Consider the following 23482-nt stretch of genomic DNA (forward strand, 5'->3'; position numbering starts at 1 on the left):
GAGATTAGTGGCTTGGCCTAAGTGAGAAAGAGGAGGAATAGTAGAGGAGATGATAAAAGATGCCATAAAATTTTCATATCCTGTAGGGCAATTTAGGCCACTGTAAGATCTTTACCTTTTATTATGAGTGAGGTTGGAAGCCATTAGAGGATTTTGATCAGAAAAGGGAATGAACTGACTTATATTTTAAAAAGAACATTGTAACTGTTGGGGGGGGCAGCAATGAACAAAAACATATGCGACACTTCTCTTTTCTCAGAGAATTAGGAACCTGGGTCATTGCTGAGAGCAAGGATGGTATAAACTGTATGAGAAGTTTGAGGATTGGGAAGAAGTTACACAACAGGCACTGAGGAAAGTGGGAGCTTAATGGATCAAGGCAATACCATTTGTTTGGGAGCGAGTAATGAGCAGCCACTTGTTAATCATCATAAATTTAGAATAAGATCAGTAAGCTTGGATTAGTATATTTCTCTCTTCACATTCAGTCTTATTTCTGCAGTTTTATTCTAGCTCCAGGAGTAGAAAAGGCATAGCCTAGCCTTAAGGAAACTCTGTTTTGCTAAATATGATAAAAAGAGAGAGTAGCTAGGGAGTTGAGAGTATATGCAATAGAGCGGATTGACCATGGAATTTAAGCTGGGAGGTAAGGGAAGTAAGGACATGAACAGGAAGGTACAATAGGTGTTAGGAAGAATATGTTATGAATTATAGTTGAATCCAAGATTGTTGAAATCAAGGTTATTGGTATCAGGTTGTGAGAATGAGTAGAGTAGCAAATTGAGATTATGAAGGGGCTGTGGTCACTGGTAATGATATGTATGAATTTGTTTAATCCTCACAATGACACCATAAGATAAATATTAAAACTATCTCCATTTTATATATGAGTAAACTGAGAAACAGAGAGGTTAAGTAAATTTCCTGTGTCACATGGCTATGAGGTGACAGACCAGGATTGGAACCCAAGAAGTATCACTCCAAAATTCCGTGCGCTCATCATTCTCACCCTTTCTCCAAATCCCAAAACAGGCCCTCTCCCTCTCCTATTTCTCTTATCTTGGTGACTAGAACATTCATATCCCAACTTTCCCAAGACAGAAACCTAAGAATTATCATTTATGACTCATATTAAATATCAGATTAATCATTGGGCAGCCTATTCTGATGTTCTCAAACCTTTTTTTTTTTTTTTTTTATTCAGCCTAACTGTAACTGCCTCACATGTCACCATCACAAATTATTCTCCAGGATTGTCCTAACGGCATCCATACTGAATTGCCTCCATTCCATACATTCTTCATTCTGCTTCCTGGATCCACTTGCCAAATGCAATTTAATATTGTCCTGCTTAAATATCTTAAAATATTTAAAATAAGTAAATATCCAATAATTCTCTATTTGAACTCCAATTTATCTAGCATGGTAAGCAAGATTCTAACTAGATCAACTCACCCAATCCCTCATATACCAGCTGCACACTAAAAATCAAGGATAATTTGCACTACTATAGTTCTCTTAAGTACACCCACTCTCTAAAGCTTTTGGAGTTTTGTATATTTAATAAATTAGCCTGAATCACTTTACTTTAAAATTTCCCCTGCCATGCTAAGTAGAAATTAAAGGTTACTTTTTTAGCCTGGAATAAATACACATACTACTATTAGACCCATTAACCATTCAAATACTAATACTATAAAGAAATTATGCCATTGTTCTGCCCACAAAATTGCTTCATCTGTTCTAACTGATGGGCTGTGAGGCTTTTTAATTTGTAAACTCTCATTTGACATCCCACGAATAATTCCACACCATATCCCCCATTGTAAATTTTTAACTTTTGTTGAAAGAAAATCATTAGTTTTCACAAATAATATAATCTTGTTTTGCTTTTTATTTTTCAATAACAATTTCCTTCTTAAAAATTATGAGTCCCATTTTCTCATGCTGATGTTTCTGAAGAAGAGCAAAGTGAGGTTCAGAATTACTGCAAGATGGCCGTGAATAGAAGAAATCTATCTGTATTCTAGGAAATATAAAATGAACTTAAGATACCTATTTTTATTGAGGTTTTTTTTTTTTTTTCCTTTACCTTGACTCTATAGTCAAGAATTGGCTATTGAGTGAGTGACATAAACTTAATATGGAGCTTAATTCCTGGATGAAGCATCTAAATATCATACTACAAGGTCAAGGTCCACAGCAGCAGTCTTTTGATATTTCAGAACATCTTTTTAGGTGTTACTTATCTTTTAAAAAAATCCTACACCATATTTTTCAGCCTCCCAGTTGCTCCCCAACACTTTTTATTAACTTTAGGTTAATGACAGTAGATATGTGCTCACCGGTTCTGGAGATTAGCAAGGTAAGCAACTTCTTTGCACTGATGGCACGCTTTTATTGGCATATACTACAAATGGCTTCCACACATAATTGGTCTTGATAGTGCCTATTGCCATAAAAGTGGATTAAAACCAACTACTCTGAAATTAAAGTTGAAATGTGACCAGTGAGTCTATACATCAGAATCACTGTTTTCTGGGATTGCAGTTGATTTCTGGCATATTTCGAGAGTATTATCAAAAAACCGTATTGCTTAAAATGTATGTAATTTAGAGATTTTGTCGAGATACTTCTATGACTGTGTTTGAATACTTACAATGCTTTCTTTGAAAAATCTTCCTGCAAAAATGATGACATTCATGGTCCATTTACTGCCATATTGAAATAAATTCAGAACTATTTACAAAGGCAGATTTATTGAAGGCCTTCCCTCATCCTATCTCCAAACAGATGTAAAATGATTCCAATCTATTCAGTGGGGACTTTTGATAAGCAACTTATTTTCCATAAAAGGCCATTAATCCTTCCCAATTGATTGTTAAAATGAATATTTCTCCTTTGAATGGAATCCATTAAAAAATATGTTCTTGATTCTCATTATAGATTGAACTCAGAAATTTCTGCTGTCCAATCTCAAAATGACAATGCAAAAAATTGTAATAACTTCATGTAGAACATGGCCTGATAAGCATGAAACCTACGTTTTATGTTCTTTTATGTTCTAAATTTTACCCCCAACCAAAGACAGACTTGGTCCATTTGTTTTAGTCCCTTACCGAATTGCTTTAATTAAATTCGGACTCACCATTATGTCATTAACCTACATTGAAAGACATCTTAGGAGCTCCTTATCGTAACAAAAAAAAGCTATGTTTTTAGAGATGCCTTCATTACCTAACAGAAATCCCTCTCAGTTCTCTTTATCATGGTTTGTTATCTTTCAGACCTTATCAATCCTATTACTGTCATATTTTTATTATATATTATTACATATTTTTTATTTACACACACATGTATATAACATTTATATGTATTAACATTATATATTATATATATTAACATTTATATATATTAACATATATATATGTTAACCCCTCTCCCCAGAAAGGTTGACTACAATAGATCTAGGCATTGTGTTTAAATTAAATTTAAAAAAAAGAAGATTCCATATATGCATTTAGGATAAAACACAATCCTGGGTCTATTACTGTCATGTTTTATCTTCTACCCTTAGAATGCGCAGAGGTAAATACATACCACATTTGACAATGATGCATGCATTTGTGTTATTTACTTCTTTGTGCTAATCCATAACTTTATTACTATCCCATCCATAAATTTCTCTTCATTATAATGGCCTCAGTTAGAACTTTTAAAAATTATTTTTAATAGTACATAAATTTGTTAGATCACAGAAATCAATGAAATAGGCTAGATAAAGTCCCTTTGATTCTTAGAGTAATTTCATAGAGGAATCTATAAATTTGATCAACTTCTCTAGAACTGTACGGTAGTCCGTATGTTCATTCCAGGTTTTATATTATTTTTTTATGATCAGTCAAATTGGGTCTCTAGGAGTGTACATGTTTTTATAATGCTTCTTCAGTTTGAGGGAGGCTTTTATTACATTGATTCTTTCACTATCAACAAAAGAAAACTTGAGATGTCTCATGAGGAAGTGGCATTTTAAACTTTATGTTTGAACAGTGAAATGAAGCAGACCATCATAAAAATCATTTTTATTATATTTAGCTCCATGACTTAATTTTGTTTTCTCCATGCATAGAATGATTATTGTACATCATTATTTAAAAGCAAGATTCCTTTTTTCTAAATAAGGAATTGATTATTTAGTCATTTTCTGTATCCATATATACTAGTAAAGCTAATAAATTAAATATAGGGATGAAATAATGTTGATTACTTTAAACTAGAGTTTATTTTTTAAAGGTTTTATTTATTTATTTATTAGAGAGATAGTGTGTATGCACAGGTGCACATGCAAGCAGGGGGAGGTGCAGAGGGGGAGGGAGAGAAGGAGTCAAAGAATCCCAAGCAGACTCTGCACTGAGCACAGAGCCTGAAACAGGGCTCTATCTCACAACCCTGAGATCAAAACCTGAGCTGAAACCAAGAGTCAAATGCTTAACCAACTGAGTCACGGAGGTGCCCCTAAACCGGAGTTTATATTAGAGATAAGCATCTACTGTTTATATACTATAATGACTGTCTTTATTTTAAGGTCATTACTGGTAATCTACATGGATTATTTTTATATACAATATCTGCAGTGCAATATTCTTTTATGTTTTACCATCTTCTTTGTCTTTCTACTTCTTCCTTTCTTCCTTCCATTGTCTTTTTAAGTTACTAGAGCTAAAAATCCAGATAAGAGCATTTATCTTATTTGCCAGAAATTACACTCTATTGGTCAAAACAGGCAAACTGATTACATATTATGGCAAGATAAATATTAACTTATAGGGGCCTTAGAGGAGAGAGTCTTAATTCTTCCCAGAGGGTAATTCAAAGAGTAAATGAAAACTTTCTTGAAGAAATGATGCCTGGCTTTTGAAGAATAAGTGGGAATTTGATTGCCAAATGCACAGTGAATGCCATATGAGTAGTCTTAGCAACCACAGAGAACAGAGTGAGACCTTGAAACTAAGAAATATTTATTAAGGGTTATGTGTAAAGGTGAGGCTTAGAGAGATGGACAAGATAGGGTCTGAGATAGTGAAAAGCCTCACCTGTCTTGTCAAGGAGTTTGGCTTATCTAGAATAAATAGGAGACTGCCTGATCAGGTTTTAGAAAGAAAATTCTGATGAATCACTGAACACTACATCAAAAACTAATGATATATGTTGGCTAATTGAAAATAATAAAAAATAATAAAAATTATGTCTGAGATTTAAATTTAAAAAAATTCTGGTAACAGTGTGATCTAAAATAGATTTAAAGCTGGGGGGAAAAATAAAGCTGGGAGCACAGGAGTTATGAGAGTGTAAATACAGGATTGTGATGTGAACAGTCAGAAACACCAACAGAGTAAAAAAATGAGGGAATCAGGAGAGAAGATTGTAGCAGAAAGTGGAATTTGAGTGTCTGGTTTGATTTCAGAGTAGATTAGTTCCAGAGGATGGTAAAATCCAGGGTGCAGCCATGGATCTGGGAGGCTCACCTGGTATGGAGAGGAGGTTCACTAGCTATCAGGAGGTCAAGTAACTCTGGGGATAGTTTATTGTATGTTGTCCTTAAAACATCCCAAGATAATTATGCAGTCTTGATGAAATGGTTGCTGTATAACTGTAATGAATAAGAGTAGTGGGGAGAGCTATGACATTCCATGAGTTTCAAATGATAAGAGATACTTTACTCTGAGTCCGCAGGAATGATGATTTGGATGGAAAGCTGAGAGATTTCCATAAAACCTATAGAGTAAGTACTGGTTGAGAGAATGAGCAACCTTTTCAGAAATGTACTAGGCAAAGTGGCAGTGACTTAGAAAGAAAAACAGTACTTTGTTTATTTTAAGCAAAGATTCAGAAAGCCCAGTGAAAAGTTTTAGAAATGAGGTGAGATATGAAATGTCAATTTAGGAGAAAGAAAGCAGAAATAAGCTTGGGATAGTGATGACCAGAAAGGGTAGAGACTAGAAACTTAAGTTTCACATGAACTCTGGGTCTGTGGCCAAGTTGTTTCCTTCAAAGGGTTACAGAATGGTAACAAATGATTTGTGTCCAGAATATAAATATAATGTATGTAAATAAATAAGTAACACAATCCAATCCAAAAGGGCAAAAGACCTAAAATAGGCTTTGATTAAAATATATACACACAAATCACCTATAAACATACAAATGTATGCACACCATTTTTACTCCATCAGGAAAATATATGTTTAAATCTCAATAGATAACACTACACATCCCTCAGAATTATTAAGACAATTAAAAATACTAGGCTTTGGAAAGGATAGGATTCCAGGTGTATTGTTCATACATTGCAGATGGGAGAATAAATTGGTTCAGCCATGTTATGATACTGTTTGGTAATATACTCTTTGTATTTGAATCCTGGCTTTTTCACTAAGTTTGTGACATGAGGCAAGTTATTCATATTTCATACATCTGTATTCCACTTGTAAAATGGAATTAAATGAATTAGTTCATGAAAACTGCTTAGAAGTATGCCGAGCATATAGCTAGTGTTCAGTTGATATCACCTACCATTACTATTATTTTAAGTATTATGTTGGAATTTAAAAAGTAAATTTTAACCTTTTATTATAAAATAAAATGTATAAAAACAGCATAAAAATGAAGAGAAAAATTTAAAAATTGGAATTAGTTATATAAGAATAATTATTAATATATAAATGGAAGCACTATTAAAATTTCCCTCTTCATTCTTAGATGTGTATTTTTAACATTTTTGTAATTAAACTTGATCTATCATGTGACACCTTATTTTTACACTTAAACTAATATCACTAAATGTGTGTGTGGTTCTATATACTGTGGAAAATTGCTGTTCATGGATATATAATATCTTATTAAATTAAGATACCATAATTTCGTTGAAACAATGTTTATGTCTATCATGTTTCCAATTATTTATTTTGTTATGATATATAACACCTTAGACAACATCTTTATAAAGAGTGGCTTTTCCTGGTTACTCTGTAATTGATATTGCAAAGTATCTTTGTTTTTGCTCATACTGTATTATTTTGTTCCACACATGAATCAGATTTCACAATTGTTTAGTTCTTTCTGTACTATAAACATATTCCTAAATCAGGAACATAGTGTTTGGAATGTTTCCTAAAACAAAACAAAAAAAGTTTTAGAATAAACTATTAATTTAAACATTTAAATAACTAATTTTAGATGATAATTTTATGTTTAAACAAACATAATATTATCTGAATACACAGTCAAAATACTATTCATTGGCAGAAGGTGATATGATAAAAAATAAAGTCTATGTTCAGTATTGTGCCCCTTTGGACCAGTTATGGTCTCTTCTCCCCAGGATACTTTCTATTCTTGTTATAATATTCTATATTACCTTAAATAAACCTCAAAGAATGCCAACAAAATCAATAATGAACCTCGTTAGCTCAGGGAATAGAAAATAAAGCTATTTGGATCATATGAATTCTAGACATAGCCTTAGACTTGATTCACATTTTCCCAACTACCTCTCTTCTTTACTGTGACTGAGAATTTGGACAACATGGTGTTGCTGAAATACCAGTCCACGCATCTCTACATATAACACCCTTGGAGAACCATATGTCTATATTACCTTCTTTTCTTCCAATCTCGCCTGCTCTTCTATAATTATAAGACTTCTACTAAATTATGCCTTGTAGATATGGTGATTAAGTCTTGCGTAGCATCGGTTATGTTAAATCTTTCCTTAAAGTATGTGTTTAATCAAGTCATTACTCCTCAACAGTGTCAAAAGTTCTGTTAGAGAGGAAGGCACGGCGTGTGTGTGTTTTCCTCACAGTCCAGCTATTAAGGGCTCTCTGTATTCTCTATCTGTCACTTAACTGTAACCAGAACAGTTAATAATGACAATGTCTATAGTAAACGTTAGCCAGTTTAAGGAGAGGGGGGGTACGTTTGAATTCCTTGTGATTCTGAAATTTGGATTTTGAATGCTCTGGAACCTTACTTCCTATAGTAGCTGTAGGGCTCCCAGAAGTCTGGTGGAGAGGTGTGAACAGTTGGCTAAGGATGTGACTTGCTGCACTGAGCTTCAGTTTTTATTTAACATCATTTCAGCTGCTTCTCCCTTCTTTGCATTTACCTCTTTAACCTTTAACCACAGTTACTGAAGTCATCTATTTTCTTGAAATTCTTTATGTGATGTACCATGGGTTTGTGCCTGTGCAATTTTCTTTTTTGTCTAAAGAGTGGGGACAAAGCCCATTGTCAGTGCTCAATAAATGTTTCATCAATGCCATTACTTAATATTCATTTAATTAATATTCATTATAGATCAATTCATAATTGTCATCATAGTAATGATAGGCAAAAAAGAATCTAATTTTTTCCATACTTTGAAAATGTAACTCAGACTCATTTTTATGGTATTATTCATAAAAGATAGCTGCTTTTTATTTATTTATTTTAAAAAATATGTAGAATTAAATTCTGAACATTCCTATATTTTTTTGCTGATGGTTTTCTCACTCAAATTCCAGTGAGGAGCACATTTAAGCACTAAAGCTCTATAATGTTTATAAAATATGTGTACATCCGTTTTGGTTGGACAGAGTCTTCATGTATTTATATTTTAAAGGTACATAGGATAAGAAATGGGAAAGGACCCTGCATCACTAAGTGAAGATTCCATCATCTACACTTGTGAGATGAACCATTTATCTGTTATATTGTCTTAGATGGATATTAGTGGTTTCTGAAGAACCCATCTTTGTTGTAACTTAGGCTATATAATATAGAATATGTATACTTACAAATAAGGTCTAATCTAGAAGAAAAAATTCATTATATTGTGGCAAATTATATTTGTTTCCACCTTGATGAATATAATAGAGTCCTATTTTTAGGATTCTAAAATATTATTTTTTATTTATTTAAATAAGGCTGCAGAGATATTTTTCCACATTTCTATGATATTTTATGCTTAACATGTGTCTGTACCCAGAGCAAATTATAATAATTTTTTAAGGAAACACACTTGGAGGCTATTAATTTTGTAGTGATTTATAGAAAAGCAAAAACAAAAAGCTGATATGACATAAACTGGAAGTTCAATTAATCGAAAATCTGATGGAAATCTAAATCATGTAGGCAACAATGAGCATTATCTAAAGAAAAATAAAAAATATTTGAAAGCTTAAATCTAGGAAATAGGCTAAAGCAAAGTAAAGAATATCTTGTACGTGCCTGATTCAAAAGTGAGGATATGCGATTAATATTAATGAATTAAGTTATTCTACATCTTATTACCAATAACATTCAAAGCAGCTTATATAAGTAAGCAGCAATCTAAAACAATAAATGTATACTGAAATCAAATTAGGCTTAGAAATTCATGTCACTAATATCCTAAAAAAGTTGACAGAAGTAGTTTGCAAATTTGTCCCTGAGTTTCTTAGTAGCCTTATGAAAAGAAGGGCAATATAGTCTTCACAGTCTTCACAACATAAAAACACATCATTCACTTAGCGGAAACACTTTTTATTGTTATTGTTGTTACTGAGATCTGAGATTAATTTCTTCCATAACAAATTGTATCGGGAGGGTAATATGCCTCACCAATATTGCTACAATCGTAGTAGTGTTTGTTTCCTTTGGTTTTGCCTTTTTATAATAACTGTCAATGCAGACTGATGGCTTATGGCCAAAGTGCATTTTAGTATAAAGACGTCTACCTGTTGCCAAAATAAATAGTAATAATTCTGCCACAAGAAAAAAGAAAGAAGCATAGTAGTTAAGAGTTAGATGGATGTCATACATGAAGTTTTATTGTATTGAGCAGAAGAAAATGTTAACAGCAATTGTTTTACATGATCAAGAATACTAAAGAAAACATCTACTTTATAATATACTGATTTAAAAGGGATAACTGCAAGGTTAAGAAAAGATATAGAGAAAAAAAGTACCTTAGCAGAAACTAAAATATATCAGTGTCTCTATAGGGAAGAATCAACTTTTTTTTTAATTGTTAATTTTTTAATTTTTTTATTAATAATATTTATTTTGTTGTATTACATGGTGCACTGGGTGTTATATGCAAGTAATGAATCATGAAACATTGCGTCAAAAACTGGGGATGTGCTGTATGGTGACTAATATAACAAAAAGAATCAACTTTTGAAGACAACTGAATCAGTGATTTAAAGGAGAGGATTAAAAAAATCTCCTTTAGTGCAAAGGAGAATAGCAACAAGGTGCTATCCCTAAAGAAAAAATTAAAACATTTTCTTAAGTCTAAGTATACTGAAGAAAATCAAGTTAAGCTAAAAAGAACCTACATTTCTTCAAGTTCACTCATCTATTTAATGTGATTCCCATATGATTATTTATTTATTTATTTGCTTGGCAAAATGATCCCACAGTTTGTCTGGAAGAATAAATATGCACAAATACACTATAAATTCATAAAACCAGGAACAATAGTAAGGAAAGACCTGTTTTGTTTTTTTAAAGATTTTATCAATTTATTTAAGAGAGAAAGTGCGAGCGAGAGAGCAGCAGAGGGAGGAGAAGCAGACTCCCCACTGAGTAGAGAGCCCAACATGGGGCTCAATCCCAGGACCCTGAGATCATGACCTGAGCTAAAGGCAGCCGTTCAGCCAGCTGAGCCACCCAGATGCCCCAGGAAAGACCTGTTTTTAACCAACATTAAGATTATGGTTATTAAAGTCACAGTAATCAAAATAATGTAATAGTGGCTCTAGGAGATATAAGGACCTAGTGGAAAGTCTAAAACATAGTAAACTATATGTAGTCATGTAGCGTATGATGAAGGTCGCGTATTAAATTTGGAGGCAGATGGTGGGCATCAGTGGTGTTGAGATTGCTGCATATCCATATCAGAAACTAAATTAAGATAAATTCTACCTTATACCTGTTCCAAAATAAATCAAACATGGATTGAAGATTTATATTTGGCCTATAAAAAGAGTTATTTATTTATTTAGCCTTTTTACCTTTTTCCTAAAAGGAAAAGATTAAAAAAGATGTTAACAGTCTTGACCAATCAAAAATTTCTTTTAAAAGTGATGAAGACCAGAGCTCACAAATCAAGGCAAACATAAGGATTATAGCCAAAAAAGCCTTGTTTTGTAAAATTAATGCGAATAACTACAAAATAATTTAAAAATTTAACTCATTAATAATTGAGAAAAACAAATTAAAACAAGTCAGAAATCATACCTTTTCTACCCAGTGAGACACAATTGCCACAAAGTGTCCCAAATGCTCCCTAATATGTGAACTTCTGTATTGGTATTTCTGCTTGTGCCCTCCAAAGGAAGACTGGGATTAGGGCAGGGCAAATATCCAGAACTAGCTGCATTACAGTAGAAATAAATACCTTAAATCATTTCTATCTTCTTTTTTATTCTGCATAAAATGAAAACATTTTATTTTATTTTTTAATATAATATTTTTTTATTATGTTCATCACCGTACAGTACATCCCTGGTTTTTGATGTAAAGTTCCATGATTCATTAGTTGCGTATAACACCCAGTGCACCATGCAATACGTGCCCTCCTTACTACCCATCACCAGCCTATCCCATTCCCCCACCTCCCTCCCCTCTGAAGCCCTCAGTTTGTTTCTCAGAGTCCATAGTCTCTCATTTCTATCTTCTAACTTATAAATTTCGAGTGCAATAAAAATCAGATCCCTTCACCAGTAGACATTTAAGGATAAATTCCACCTTGCAAAGGTAACCTGTGATTTTAATGATTCCAGATGAAGTGGTGGTGATCATAAAGTATTTATACACATGCTTTTCTCTGTTTTACAATTAAATATAACTTGTCTATTCTCAACTTTCAACTTGAAACCTGAGCAAGAATTTATTCATTTAAAACTTTTGGTCTATACACCAATTTCACGCACAATGCAGTGGTTTTTGACACTCTCTGGTCTTTTTTCCTTAGTTCAGCCTGTATTTCCCCTTTCTGTAGAATACGGATTGTTTAGTTCTTTTGAGGCTGCCATAGTCACTCCTTGCCTTCTGGTCCGATGGCAAAATATATCATTTCAAATTCTGTTGCTGATACTCACAGAAGCTTTGACCAATTTGGCCTTATTTGCCCAGGGAAACCCAAATCCTGCAGGAATACAGCTCACCACACCATATTCTATTCCCTGTAATATTATTCCTATTTCACCCCAACCTCAAATATTCTTGAATTCTTCCATTTGGTTACCATTACTCCAACATCCTTAAGTCACCAATGCCTGTAGCCCTCCAGTTTCTTTCATTCTAGCACTTTCTGCTTCTCTTTCTCCCCATTTATCTCCTTTCATGGCATTCATCACAATATGTAATACTGTATTGACTCACTAATTTACAATTGAAAAACTCAAATAAGGTGTCACCTAACATGCTTATGATAAGTAGCACTAGACAGCACCACGATTTGAGTCTAGCACTGGAACTTCTCTTTTTCTACTCGTAGTGCTATGTCTGCCCTTGAACCCGTACTAGAGGGATAGCTGTTCTTTTCTGCTGTTTTTCTGTATTTGTATAAGGATGTAACATTGTCTGCTTCTTAGTGTAGCCATGAGTATATGCAGCTGCGAAGATAAACTCACTGTGTCAAATTTTCCTCTTCCTTCTACCTCAACTCAGTATTCTAATTCCTGACTGTAAAATGGGTGGAAAACTGTTCTTGCTATTCATCCCAAATCCAGTGGCACTCTTTTTGGATTCCCAAGGAGCAGGGCATGAACCGGGGGTTTAGCTGTTTGTGATTTATAGAGGGAGGAATGTTTCTTTATAAAACCATCTGCAAGGGAGAGGAAGCAGGAGCGGAGCGGGACTTTGAGCAAGGAAGGGGTCATTGGGAGATTGTAAACTGTGGCCTGAACCCTGGGAGCTCTGGCATAAAATCATACCATAAGGTTGTTCTTAACTTATGACAAGGGGCTGCCTTTTTCTAACTCATATCAGTCATTCATTAGCTGTGGCTTCCTCCAGGATAGGAGATGCTTGCTTCCCAGAGACCCTGTTGCTGGAGTAAAGAATGACTCTTCAGAAAATGCAACAATTGAGAATTCTCAACAGTCCACACTCATAGCGGTTGGGGATAGGTGCTCTGGCCAGGTGACAAAGAATCTGGTTTGGGCTACCAACAACATCCTAGACCCTCTTTTCAAGAATCTTCTTTTTTGAATCCCCAGCAGCATTGACAGTATTTTAGGTGCTCTGTTCTCATACTGTGGCACTCACCTCACACTTTCTACTTGGTTTTATTCTACCTCTCTAGCCACACTCGATCCATATCGCTAAATTCCTAGTCCTCCTTCTATTCTTAAAAATGTTTCCATCTTTAACTATATACTTATGTCATTACATTCACTATAGAGTATCTATCCAATTCTGTGACTCCAGCTACCACTTTTGAATACATCAGTGTAAGCCTGTTCTCTCTGACACCTCAAGGTCCAAATACTCAGCTTCACCTTGTGAATTTCCTCTTGGATGTCCCACAGAGGCCTCAAGTTCACACCAGGAACTGAACTTAAATTGTTTCTTGTGAAGCTGTTCCCTGTGCTCACTGACCCATCTGCCATCACTCTCATTGCTCACTTGAAAGGGTAGACCTTTATGTCTAGCACCTAATTCATTGTGACAAATAGTAGATGCTCAACAAATATTGACTGAGTTAATGAATAACAATCAGTTGTCTCTTTTTATCCCCATCAGATATCACTTTCTCTTGAGTCAAGAAGAAAATACATCAGACAGTGACATAAATATCTAATAAGAAATTAAAATGGATATGTGCCAGGGAGGCTTATTTTTAAAAATCATTCATAACACATGGTCATTCAATCTTATTGTTACAAGCTAATAAAATTGAGTTTAAAAGTATGTGAAGATGAGGCAATGTTAGTGGATATCTAATGAGCATTGTGTTTAGTTTCTGGAGTGGCACTCGAAGTATTCTGTAATTATTGCTAAATTTCAGAAAACTTGTGATAGTTATGTTATTGTAGTTATATAAGATATCCAATAGATGGTACTGTGAAATGCCTAATATTTAAAATAAAGTGGCATTGCAGGTAGAGAGCTTAAAGGGAACATTTCAGAATTCTGAGGAGAATCAAGACATTTTTCTCTGGATGTCAAATTATATTTAAAATCTGATTTTTAAAAATATAGTTTAAGCAATACAGTAGTCCATGTAAAATACCATAAATATTCATTCTTAGTCTGGCTCAGAAAATGAAAATTGATGTTTACTATTAAATGGAACGTTAAAATTGTTCATCTTCTATTAGTAGGATTTTTTTTGTATGTGGTGATTACTCAGTGTTACTCAAATAACAGCATTTTCAGCAAGAAATTATAGCAGTATGTCTTTGTCACTGAAATTCTACATAAAATTTTATGTTAAAAATAAAGCAGGCCTGTGTGAGACAATCTCCTTCTTACTTGAAGTGAGTTCATTATTTCTTGCACATGTTAGTCTCTACCAAAACCAGTCTAATATCTGAATGGAACATTATACCATTTTGTAAATATAACATGCATTCAGAACATCTAAAAAGGTATAATCTTATACATATTTTTTTAAAAAATAATATATATATATATTTTTAAAAAAGAAATAATAAGAACTTGTTAGAGTTTGTTCCTAAAGAGCATATGAAAAGTAGCAATTTGTAAATAGCCTTATTTATCTTAGTGCTCATTGACATTTCCATTTTAAAGTGGCACTTGTTGGGGCGCCTGGGTAGCACAGTCGTTAAGCGTCTGCCTTCGGCTCAGGGCGTGATACTGGCGTTCTGGGATCAAGTCCCACATTGGGCTCCTCTGCTGGGAGCCTGCTTCTTCCTCTCCCACTCCCCCTGCTGTGTTCCCTCTCTTGCTGGCTGTCTCTCTGTCACATAAATAAATAAAATCTTTAAAAAAATAAATAAAAAAATAAAGTGGCACTTGTTGGGGCGCCTGAGTGGCGCAGTCGTTAAGCATCTGCCTTTGGCTCAGGGCGTGATCCCAGCGTTATGGGATCGAGCCCCACATCAGGTTCCTCCGCTATGAGCCTGCTTCTTCCTCTCCCGCTACCCCTGCTTGCGTTCCCTCTCTCGCTGGCTGTCTCTATCTCTGTCAAATAAATAAATAAAAATCTTAAAAAAAAAAAATAAAGTGGCACTTGTTTATATGTAAGAATGAATGCTAAATATTAATCATCAGAACTAAGTTTTACAAAACCTATTTCTAAAGCTAAAACTGAGGAGTTATGTGATAACATAGAAAACTTGAAGATCTCTGTATATCTTACCTTAGATTTAAAAATTTTTTGCTACTGTTTATGATGCTGTTTTTGAATACTGGTGAGTATTCCTATGTATTAGGGTTATTTATTTGTTAGTTTATTCAGTAATTTTTTATTGCTTATGACAGTGTGCCAGGTACTAGAGAAACCAAGATAAATAGCTTTTAAGAAGAATGTTTTTGCATGATTCAGCAAAGTTTCTTGTGGGATATGCAGCATATGCCCTTTGGTTTCTTTATGCATTTACTGTTTTTTCCATGTTTTATATAATCTGAATATGTTATATTATGCATTCTCTTAAAAAGAATATAGTCTTAGGTGCATATGAATGTTCTGCTTAAAGAAAATCTGCTATTGAAATGCTTTGAGCTAGCTTAAGCAATGGAAGTTCTTTATTTAAAAAATAGTAATTAGTTCTTTGGTAAGTCTAGGCTTTTTTTTTTTTTTTATGATATGTTAGTCACCATACAGTACATCATTAGTTTTTGATGTAGTGTTCCATGATTCATTGTTTGCATATAACACCCAGTGTCTAGGCTTTTCTGACCATTATCTCCTAAGCCATATCAAAACAAATATGCCAGATTTATAGTAGAAAAGTGTGGGATGAACAGCTATTTTCCTGAATACTTGGAGTTAAACATGATTTCTGTCCACCGCTATGTAAGGATAACATCTTTATGGGCTCGAAAGAAAGGGGCCTCTAGAATCCTACTCAGGCCCTTTAAGATTTTGTGTGCATTGCGTATTATGTTCTTTGCAAAAACAGTAACACACGCTGATTCATTTACTCAGATTCCCTAGTATACTGGATGTATATAACATTACACGGCCAAGTTCCTACTTGAGCTAAATGGGTTTAAATATAAACTGTGCATGCAGATCTCAAGTGATAGTCTCTTAATAGATGTCAGATACTCTTTATTGCTGCCCTCTTTTATTTCAGTAACATTTTAATTAATTCACACTGATTGAATAAATGTACATTGAGACTTGTTTCCTAATGAGGGCGCATTTAGAGGAAAGGTTTTGCATCATTCTGATATCCTGTGGGTAATTATATTCTAATTATATGGTCGGGGGAAAAGAGTCTATAACTCAGTACTGATATTGTTCGTTGGACCCAATTAATTACATGCACATAATGAAAGTTCATGATAAGGTTGACTGGCAGTCAGTGTAAAATTTTAACTCAATTGAATCTTAGCCTAATGTGAGTACAGAATTGGACTTTAACCTGGTTAGAAAATGCTTTGGTGTGAGTCAGTGGATATTTAGAGGGGAAAAGGATAAGAACAAATTTCATTATAACTTACTTGTTTTTTAATTCGAGGTCTTTTCCAAGATTGATGAAAAGGAAAACTTAGCAGCCTAATGCTTTAATTCTAAATATTATTACCAATATTCTGTCACTACCTACATTGATTTTTCTGTATTTTAGAAAGCCACAGTGATACATTTTGAGAATGGGATCATATTGAGAAAAAGAATAGTCATAACAGGAAGTATTACTGATGAATTTTATTCATATAGAATTCAATAGATATTAACCTATTATATTAGTTTTGGTTTTTTAAGGGTGTTTTTTTATTTAAAACCATGAACTGCACTCAGATCCCTGTCCCAAACATCACAAACAGAATCATACATATATACGTACTTATAAATAGGTATGTATTAATTATCTTTATGTAAAGTACAAGTTCTAAAGAATTATCTGACACAAATAAATAATCAATAAGACATGTTCATTTCATCCTGAAATGTATTTTGAAGATGGTTGAACCTGATGTTTAAGGATTTTGCAACTTCAAAGAAAAGCTAAAGCCATGGGGTGCCTGGGTGACCCAGTCAGTTGAGCGACCAGCTCTTGATTTCAGCTCAGGTCATGATCGAGTCCTGTGTCAGGCTTTGCACTCAGCAGGAAGTCTGCTTGAGAATTCTTTCCCTGTTCCTCTGCCCCCCTCCCCACTCACATGAGAGTGCTCTCTCTCTCTCTCTCTCTCTCTCCCTCTCAAATAAATAAATAAATCTTAAAAAAACAAACAAACAAACATTAAAGCCATGCTCTAAATGTCACCTCCCATCCTTCCTTTACTCAATCTCATTGTTTTCTTTGAATGAAAGGACATTCATCTCCAAAATGGTAGGTGTCATTTGATGCCCAGGGTCCATTTGAGAACTGAAGAGTATAGCAAGGAAGACTTTGTTCTTTTTTTCTTTTTCCTAGCCTCTCTTGTCTCCCTCTCCCTTTTTCTGCATTTTTTTCTCTCTTAGATCTCTTCTCTCCCCTCCTGCATCTTTCCTTTTTTCTCTCTCCTATAACAGCCCTAATATATATGTTTCAAAGAAAGAAAGAAAGAAAGAAAGAAAGAAAGAAAGAAAGAGAAAAAGAAAGAAAGAGATTAGTCCTTTTTTGCTGAGCTCTAGGCAGGCAGTGGAAACTAGGGGGATCATTTAGGTTCTAAAGTTAATAAAACAGTTACCATTTATTGGAAACTTAAATTTGTTAAACACCCTTTTAATCCTGAAGGTAGCTATAGTTATCATGCCCACTGGACATGTGAGGAAAGTGAAGCATGGAGAGATTGAAGAAATTTACCTAAAGTCACACAACATGCAGGTGGCCCAAGCAATGCATGCTCTACCCAGATTCCATGTTCTAAACCCATTTTTGGTGTTCATGGTGCACTCCCCAACAACTGGTGAGGCATGAATTCATTTAGGGGATCTAGATCAGCATTTCAAAAGAAAAAAATAGCCATTACCAAAGTAGAGGAGAATAGAAGTGAAAAGAGAAGAGAATAGAATATATCAGAGAGTGGGGCATACAAGGTGGTTTTTGTAAAATTATTTTACAAGCATATAAACATACACATATTCTTACAATGGATCAGAGCTAAAAGGAAATTAAAGAACCCTTCTTCAACCATATGGGCTTCTGATGATTTTATGAGACCTAACCAAGTAGGATAACGTTTCTAATGGTTTTATTTCAGTAGTTGGTCAAGTAGGCAAGACAATAACAATAAAAATAACTTTAGAAAGGGTTTAGTTGTTGCTGATCGCTTTTACATGTAGAAATCTATCTTTGAAACTTGGATATCTCTATAAAGATACATTTTTAACATTTTTATTGAAAACATTTGGTGTTCCTTAATTCCCAAATATCCATTGCACTAGCCCAAAGGCTCAGGGTGCTTCCTTTCTAGATACAAACATGCACACAAACTGGGGGAGCCATGAAGGAGGGAGCCTCACAATCTCTTCTGTGCAAAATCTTCTGAACTAAACTCTGCAAATATGTGTAAACAATCACATTTACAAGAATAAGAATAGACATGAGTAATTAAAAGTATAAGGGTAATGGAAAGATCTCAATTATAAATATTCTTACCATTAAATTAATGTTGGTACAAGCTAAAAAATTTGGCTCAAGTGAGAAGTGGTTAGTCAAGAGACCCTGAATTAAGATTATAATATGTGTATCTTCCTTTTTCTTTTTTTTTTTTAAAGATTGTATTTATTTATTTGCCAGAGAGAAAGAGAAAACACAAGCGGGGGGCGGGGGGGGGTGGCAGGCAGAGGCCTGCCGGGCTACCCAGGCGCCCCATATGTGTTCTTTTAAAATATTTTATTTTTGATAGTTACATTTTAATTAGGTATGTTGAAGTGCTGCTGAAAAAATTAATGATCCTTCTAACTGAAAGACTTGCCATACATTGAAATAATCATTAGTTATAAAAATTATTTGTAGCGTAAGAATTATTTCAGTCTCACTTCCTTTTTAAAATTTGTTTTGTGGGGCGCCTGAGTGGCTCAGATGATTAAGCGTCTGCCTTTGGCTCAGGTCATGCAGCCCCATGTTGGGCTCCCAGCTCAGCTAGCAGTCTACTTCTCCCTTTGCCTTTCTTCCTGCTTGTGCTCTCTCTGTCTCTCTCTCAAATGAATAAATAAAATCTTAAAAAAAAAATAAAATAAAATTTATATTGTGTTCAAATGTGTGGTGTACACAGTTAAGGACCTGCAAAATCATAAGAGGTTAGACAAACTGTGAATTCAAATGTGTTTTCTTTCTATATTGTAGAGATGCCCTTGATACATTTTATCATCAGGTGTGAGAGAACAGCTTCTCCCCTTCAGGCTGACGGGGTACCATTTTAGGAAGACAATTGTTCTTTTCCCAAACTTGCTTTTCTTTCCCTCACTTCTTTTTTGATGCCAGAGATATCCAATTGTATATAAGGAAAGCAGCTATTTAGAATAGTTTTATTTCGCCACTTCAATTTGCCACTGTACTAGAAGTTATTATGTTAAATTACTCCATATTGATATTCAAGCTACTTCTTTCAGGCAGAACAGATGTATTTTGTGGTCTCTAAATACTTCCCAGTGTTCACTGTCTTAAAATAATTTGATTTTCAAATCACTTAAAAAATAGAGACATGGCTAGAAAGAAAGTTAGAAAAAAAAATTCTTATTGAACTTGTTTGAATAAATGGAGCCCAAGACAGGGAAGTACTATATTTGGATTTTGTCATTAACTTTATTTTCTTAGGCTGGCTATCTGATCTTTCTGATTTTCAGTTTCTCAGTCTGAGAAGTAGAATATCGTGGCTTAGAAGGAGGATTAAATGAGACAATAAGGATAAAAGCAATTTTTCAAAAAAATAAAAATTCCTATATAGGTATAGCATGTAATTCTCTCAATTTTACTTTAGTCTTGAAATAACTAATGACCCTTTTAATGTGAGTACAATGCTCTTATATTTTTAACTCAAACCTCCCAACAATGTCTCCACCAAAGATTTTTCTTTGTCCTATGACAATTTGGATTAAATTGTCAATTTAAAATGATTACATGTTAGAAACTATGAAGACAAGAGATATCTCAATACTTTAGAATAATAGGATTTTTAAAAATTCTTTGATATTAGGTTGAACTTAATAAGTACCCTGAAGACAAATGCATCTTTTAAACTAATTATCTGTACTGTGTATTCTATTTAATATTAAAATGATACTGATTAAATAAAATCAATCATATTCCTCTGTAGTCACACCTCACATTTGATTAAATACAAATATACAGTTCCTGTATTAATTCTGATTAAAAATATATTACATTTAGAATTATACACTCATGTTAATTTTCAAAAAACTAAAACATTTACTCTGCTCATCCTTGATATTTAAAAATCATATACAGAAGAGTATAATTGAAGGAATATAATATCTGAATTTGTTCTCTAATGAGTTGCTTATTTATCTTTTACCTAGATAGCATCGTTTTCTTTTGTAACTCGAGGGTAAGCCACTGATGGGCATGTTAATTTAATATGCACTCTTTGCCTACACATCTTGATTATAAGTGAGCTTATATATACATTGTTTCATCACTCCTATTCTTGGAGTGAATTTTTAGTGTTGCTATCAGACATCTGAGTGTTGCTGGAGAGAATTCTCTGAGCTGGTGGCTTTCTTACATATTTATGACTTCTAGCCCCACTCGCTCTGAATTTTCCTTGATTCTGGTACTCATTCTTTGTCAACTGCTTTCCCATTCTCAGAGAAGCAGTGGCAAACTCTCTATTTCTTTGCTTTCTTCATGTCACTACCTCTCTGCCAACATTACTCACTCTCAGTAAATGACCAATATCCCTACTACTTTAAGAAGGAAAAAGCCCACAAACATGGATATCTGTATATTACCAGTTCTCCACACAGGTGGTAGCAAAGTGACAGCCAGGATTTAATTTCATCCTACAGTCTCTTTTTGGGGGAGAATGCCTTAAAAGGGGTTTTATTATCTGAGTTGCCATGGTTTTTGCTTTTTATGACATCACGCCACATGAATCCGATATATCCCCAGCCTATATTATTATTTTGCCATCATACATACAGAGATATATGTTTTATTACTTTGAACCTTTTGCAAATAAATTGCAGATAGTATGACGCTACATCTCTAAATATGTCAGTGAGCATCTTCTAAGATTAAGGACAGTTTTCTATACAATTACTGTACTATTATCAAACCTACGAATGTTAACAATAATTCCATAATATCAGTCATTATCCTGTCTATATTCAAATGTTGAAAAGTATGTCAAAAATGTCTTTTATAGATTTTTTTGGTGGTTGAGGTGGGGTAGACAGTATTTATTCGAGATTTTTGCATCACCCACGGCTGTTTTTCTGAACCATTTTAACAACTGTAATTTTCACTCGGCTTTCCATTGTGCTGCTCTGTACAGATGTATGTACAGTGAGCATAGATTCTTCCCAAAGTCAAAGGCATCTGTGACTAATGCCATGGAGACAGCTTGATGGACATTCTAGTTTCGTTGCTTGGGAGTCTCTGGGACTTTCCTGGGCTCACGGTGTAGTATAGGATAAGGAATCATAGGATAAGACACTTAATCTGGATTGGAGGGAGAAGGAACATTAATATATTATAATAAAGTTGGAAGAACAACATTCATGTCTAAAAATGTTTATTGAGATCTACGCTTAAACTAAGAGCCAAGAAAGAAAAATAGGAAAGCTGACAAAAATTTTAAGGTGACCCAGATTGAAGCTAGCACATTCTTTGCACTGCCCATTACCACAGGTGTTATGTAGACTGACTTGGACTCAAAAGTCCAGAATATTACTGAAATCAGAAAGCTTTCAATGAAAGTTCTATTAAGTCTGTTTTCAATCCATCTGAGAAATAGCAATTCCTTCCATAAGGTTCTCCTGTTAATGGGATAGTTAACCCGAGTTCATCCTCCCAGACTTGATGACTTCCTTTGATGAAAAATCTGCAGCTGCAACATTTTTTTTTTTTACTTATATTATAAAAAGATCTTCGAAATGGAGTTGCATTTCTGCACACTTTAATTTTCTCTAGGGCTGCCCTAGACCCCATCTTCTGATCCACTTTTGGGCACATTGAAATTTTCTGGTCCATCTTTTTGCTGAGTCACTATGAAGTCGCTGGCTTCTTCATTAATCTCAGTAGACTGCATAAGGGAGTCAACTGTTGTCTGTGTTCTCAGATTGTTCAGACCCAGCTTGGACATCCATTTAGAGTCGCCTTCACATAGCTCAGTCCTGGGGAGGAAATGGAAATGCTGACCATTCCCTCCTTTTCAGAGACACACAAGTGTCTAAGAACCCCTAGCTTCACATTCAACTTTCATACTTCCCCACTTCACCACACACAGCCTACCATAGGAAAACTTTGTCTAGTACTATGTATGTGATTTGTCAACAATTTTCCAAATTTGTTCTGAGTCCCATAGGACGTAGACTTTTGGAATTTGGTAACCTTTTTTTCTGTTTCTTGCTAGAAAAAAAGCTTCCCACTGTGACTCAGAAAAGCAGGGGTGGTGGATAATTGGAGATGCACTGTCACGAAGACCAACCTCAATGTGTTTAACCTCATCTTTTTTGTTTTTTTTCTAATTACTCTCAAGTAAAATTTTTCTACGTATTTAATATTTTTACTTTTTACTGATACTAATGGAATATTTTTTTCTTATTTCCAGAAAAATCACAAAATAAAACCAACACCATAAGCTATGTCTCCATCAAAAAGACACTGAGTATTTTTAGGAAGGAATGAGAGTTGGACTGGAAAATGGAAAAGTAGGACGGGTAAATGGGCAACTTAAAAAATTAGTAGGAATGGTTTATGAAAGATAACGGAACTTGGAGATGAGTTCTTATTGCAGAATATGAATGTAATTCATCCGTGTTGTTTCAGAGAGGTCTGTGAAGCCAGCCAAAGATGTTGATCAATCTGCTTTGGGTGATGAAATTTCATTTTGGTTAAGTAATTTAAATCTAACCCACTCCGCATTGGAGCATTCCTTATTTTGTGAAAAGATAATTACTCATGTATTTAATGAAATTAAGGAGAAAAATATGTCAAGGAAATGCATTTTATATTTATTCACTTATTTCACAGGAGAATAGTGATATAAGACCCTTCATTGGCATTTGTTTTCAGTTTGGCTTTTGTTTTTTTCAGCTTTAATGTGAACTTCTCTTTTTCAGCAGACTCTGCCCACTTCAGGAGTTTCAGTCCCTGAGGTGCGTAAGCCAAAAAAAAAAAAAAAAAAAAAAGGAAAAAAAATTTTA

General features: G+C 34.1%; 1 protein-coding gene across 7 annotated transcripts in view; it reads left to right on the top strand.

Moving 5' to 3' along the window:
- DGKB (diacylglycerol kinase beta) overlaps positions 1-23482 on the top strand; it is a 604621-nt gene that overhangs the window by 155231 nt on the left and 425908 nt on the right. For 3 of the 7 annotated variants that reach the window (XM_040644226.1, XM_040644227.1, XM_040644230.1), the window contains one exon: positions 23402-23434. The exons of 2 other annotated variants lie outside the window; for them this stretch is intronic. In XM_040644226.1, the coding sequence (XP_040500160.1) occupies positions 23402-23434 (33 nt within the window). Of the gene's footprint in view, positions 1-23398; positions 23435-23482 lie in introns of all 7 variants that reach the window. 2 more of the 7 variants (XM_040644224.1, XM_040644225.1) reach the window with 1 other exon arrangement.

The sequence above is a fragment of the Ursus maritimus genome, unplaced genomic scaffold (assembly GCF_017311325.1).
Source record: "Ursus maritimus isolate PB19 unplaced genomic scaffold, ASM1731132v1 scaffold_3, whole genome shotgun sequence".
Taxonomy (NCBI): Eukaryota; Metazoa; Chordata; class Mammalia; order Carnivora; family Ursidae; genus Ursus; species Ursus maritimus.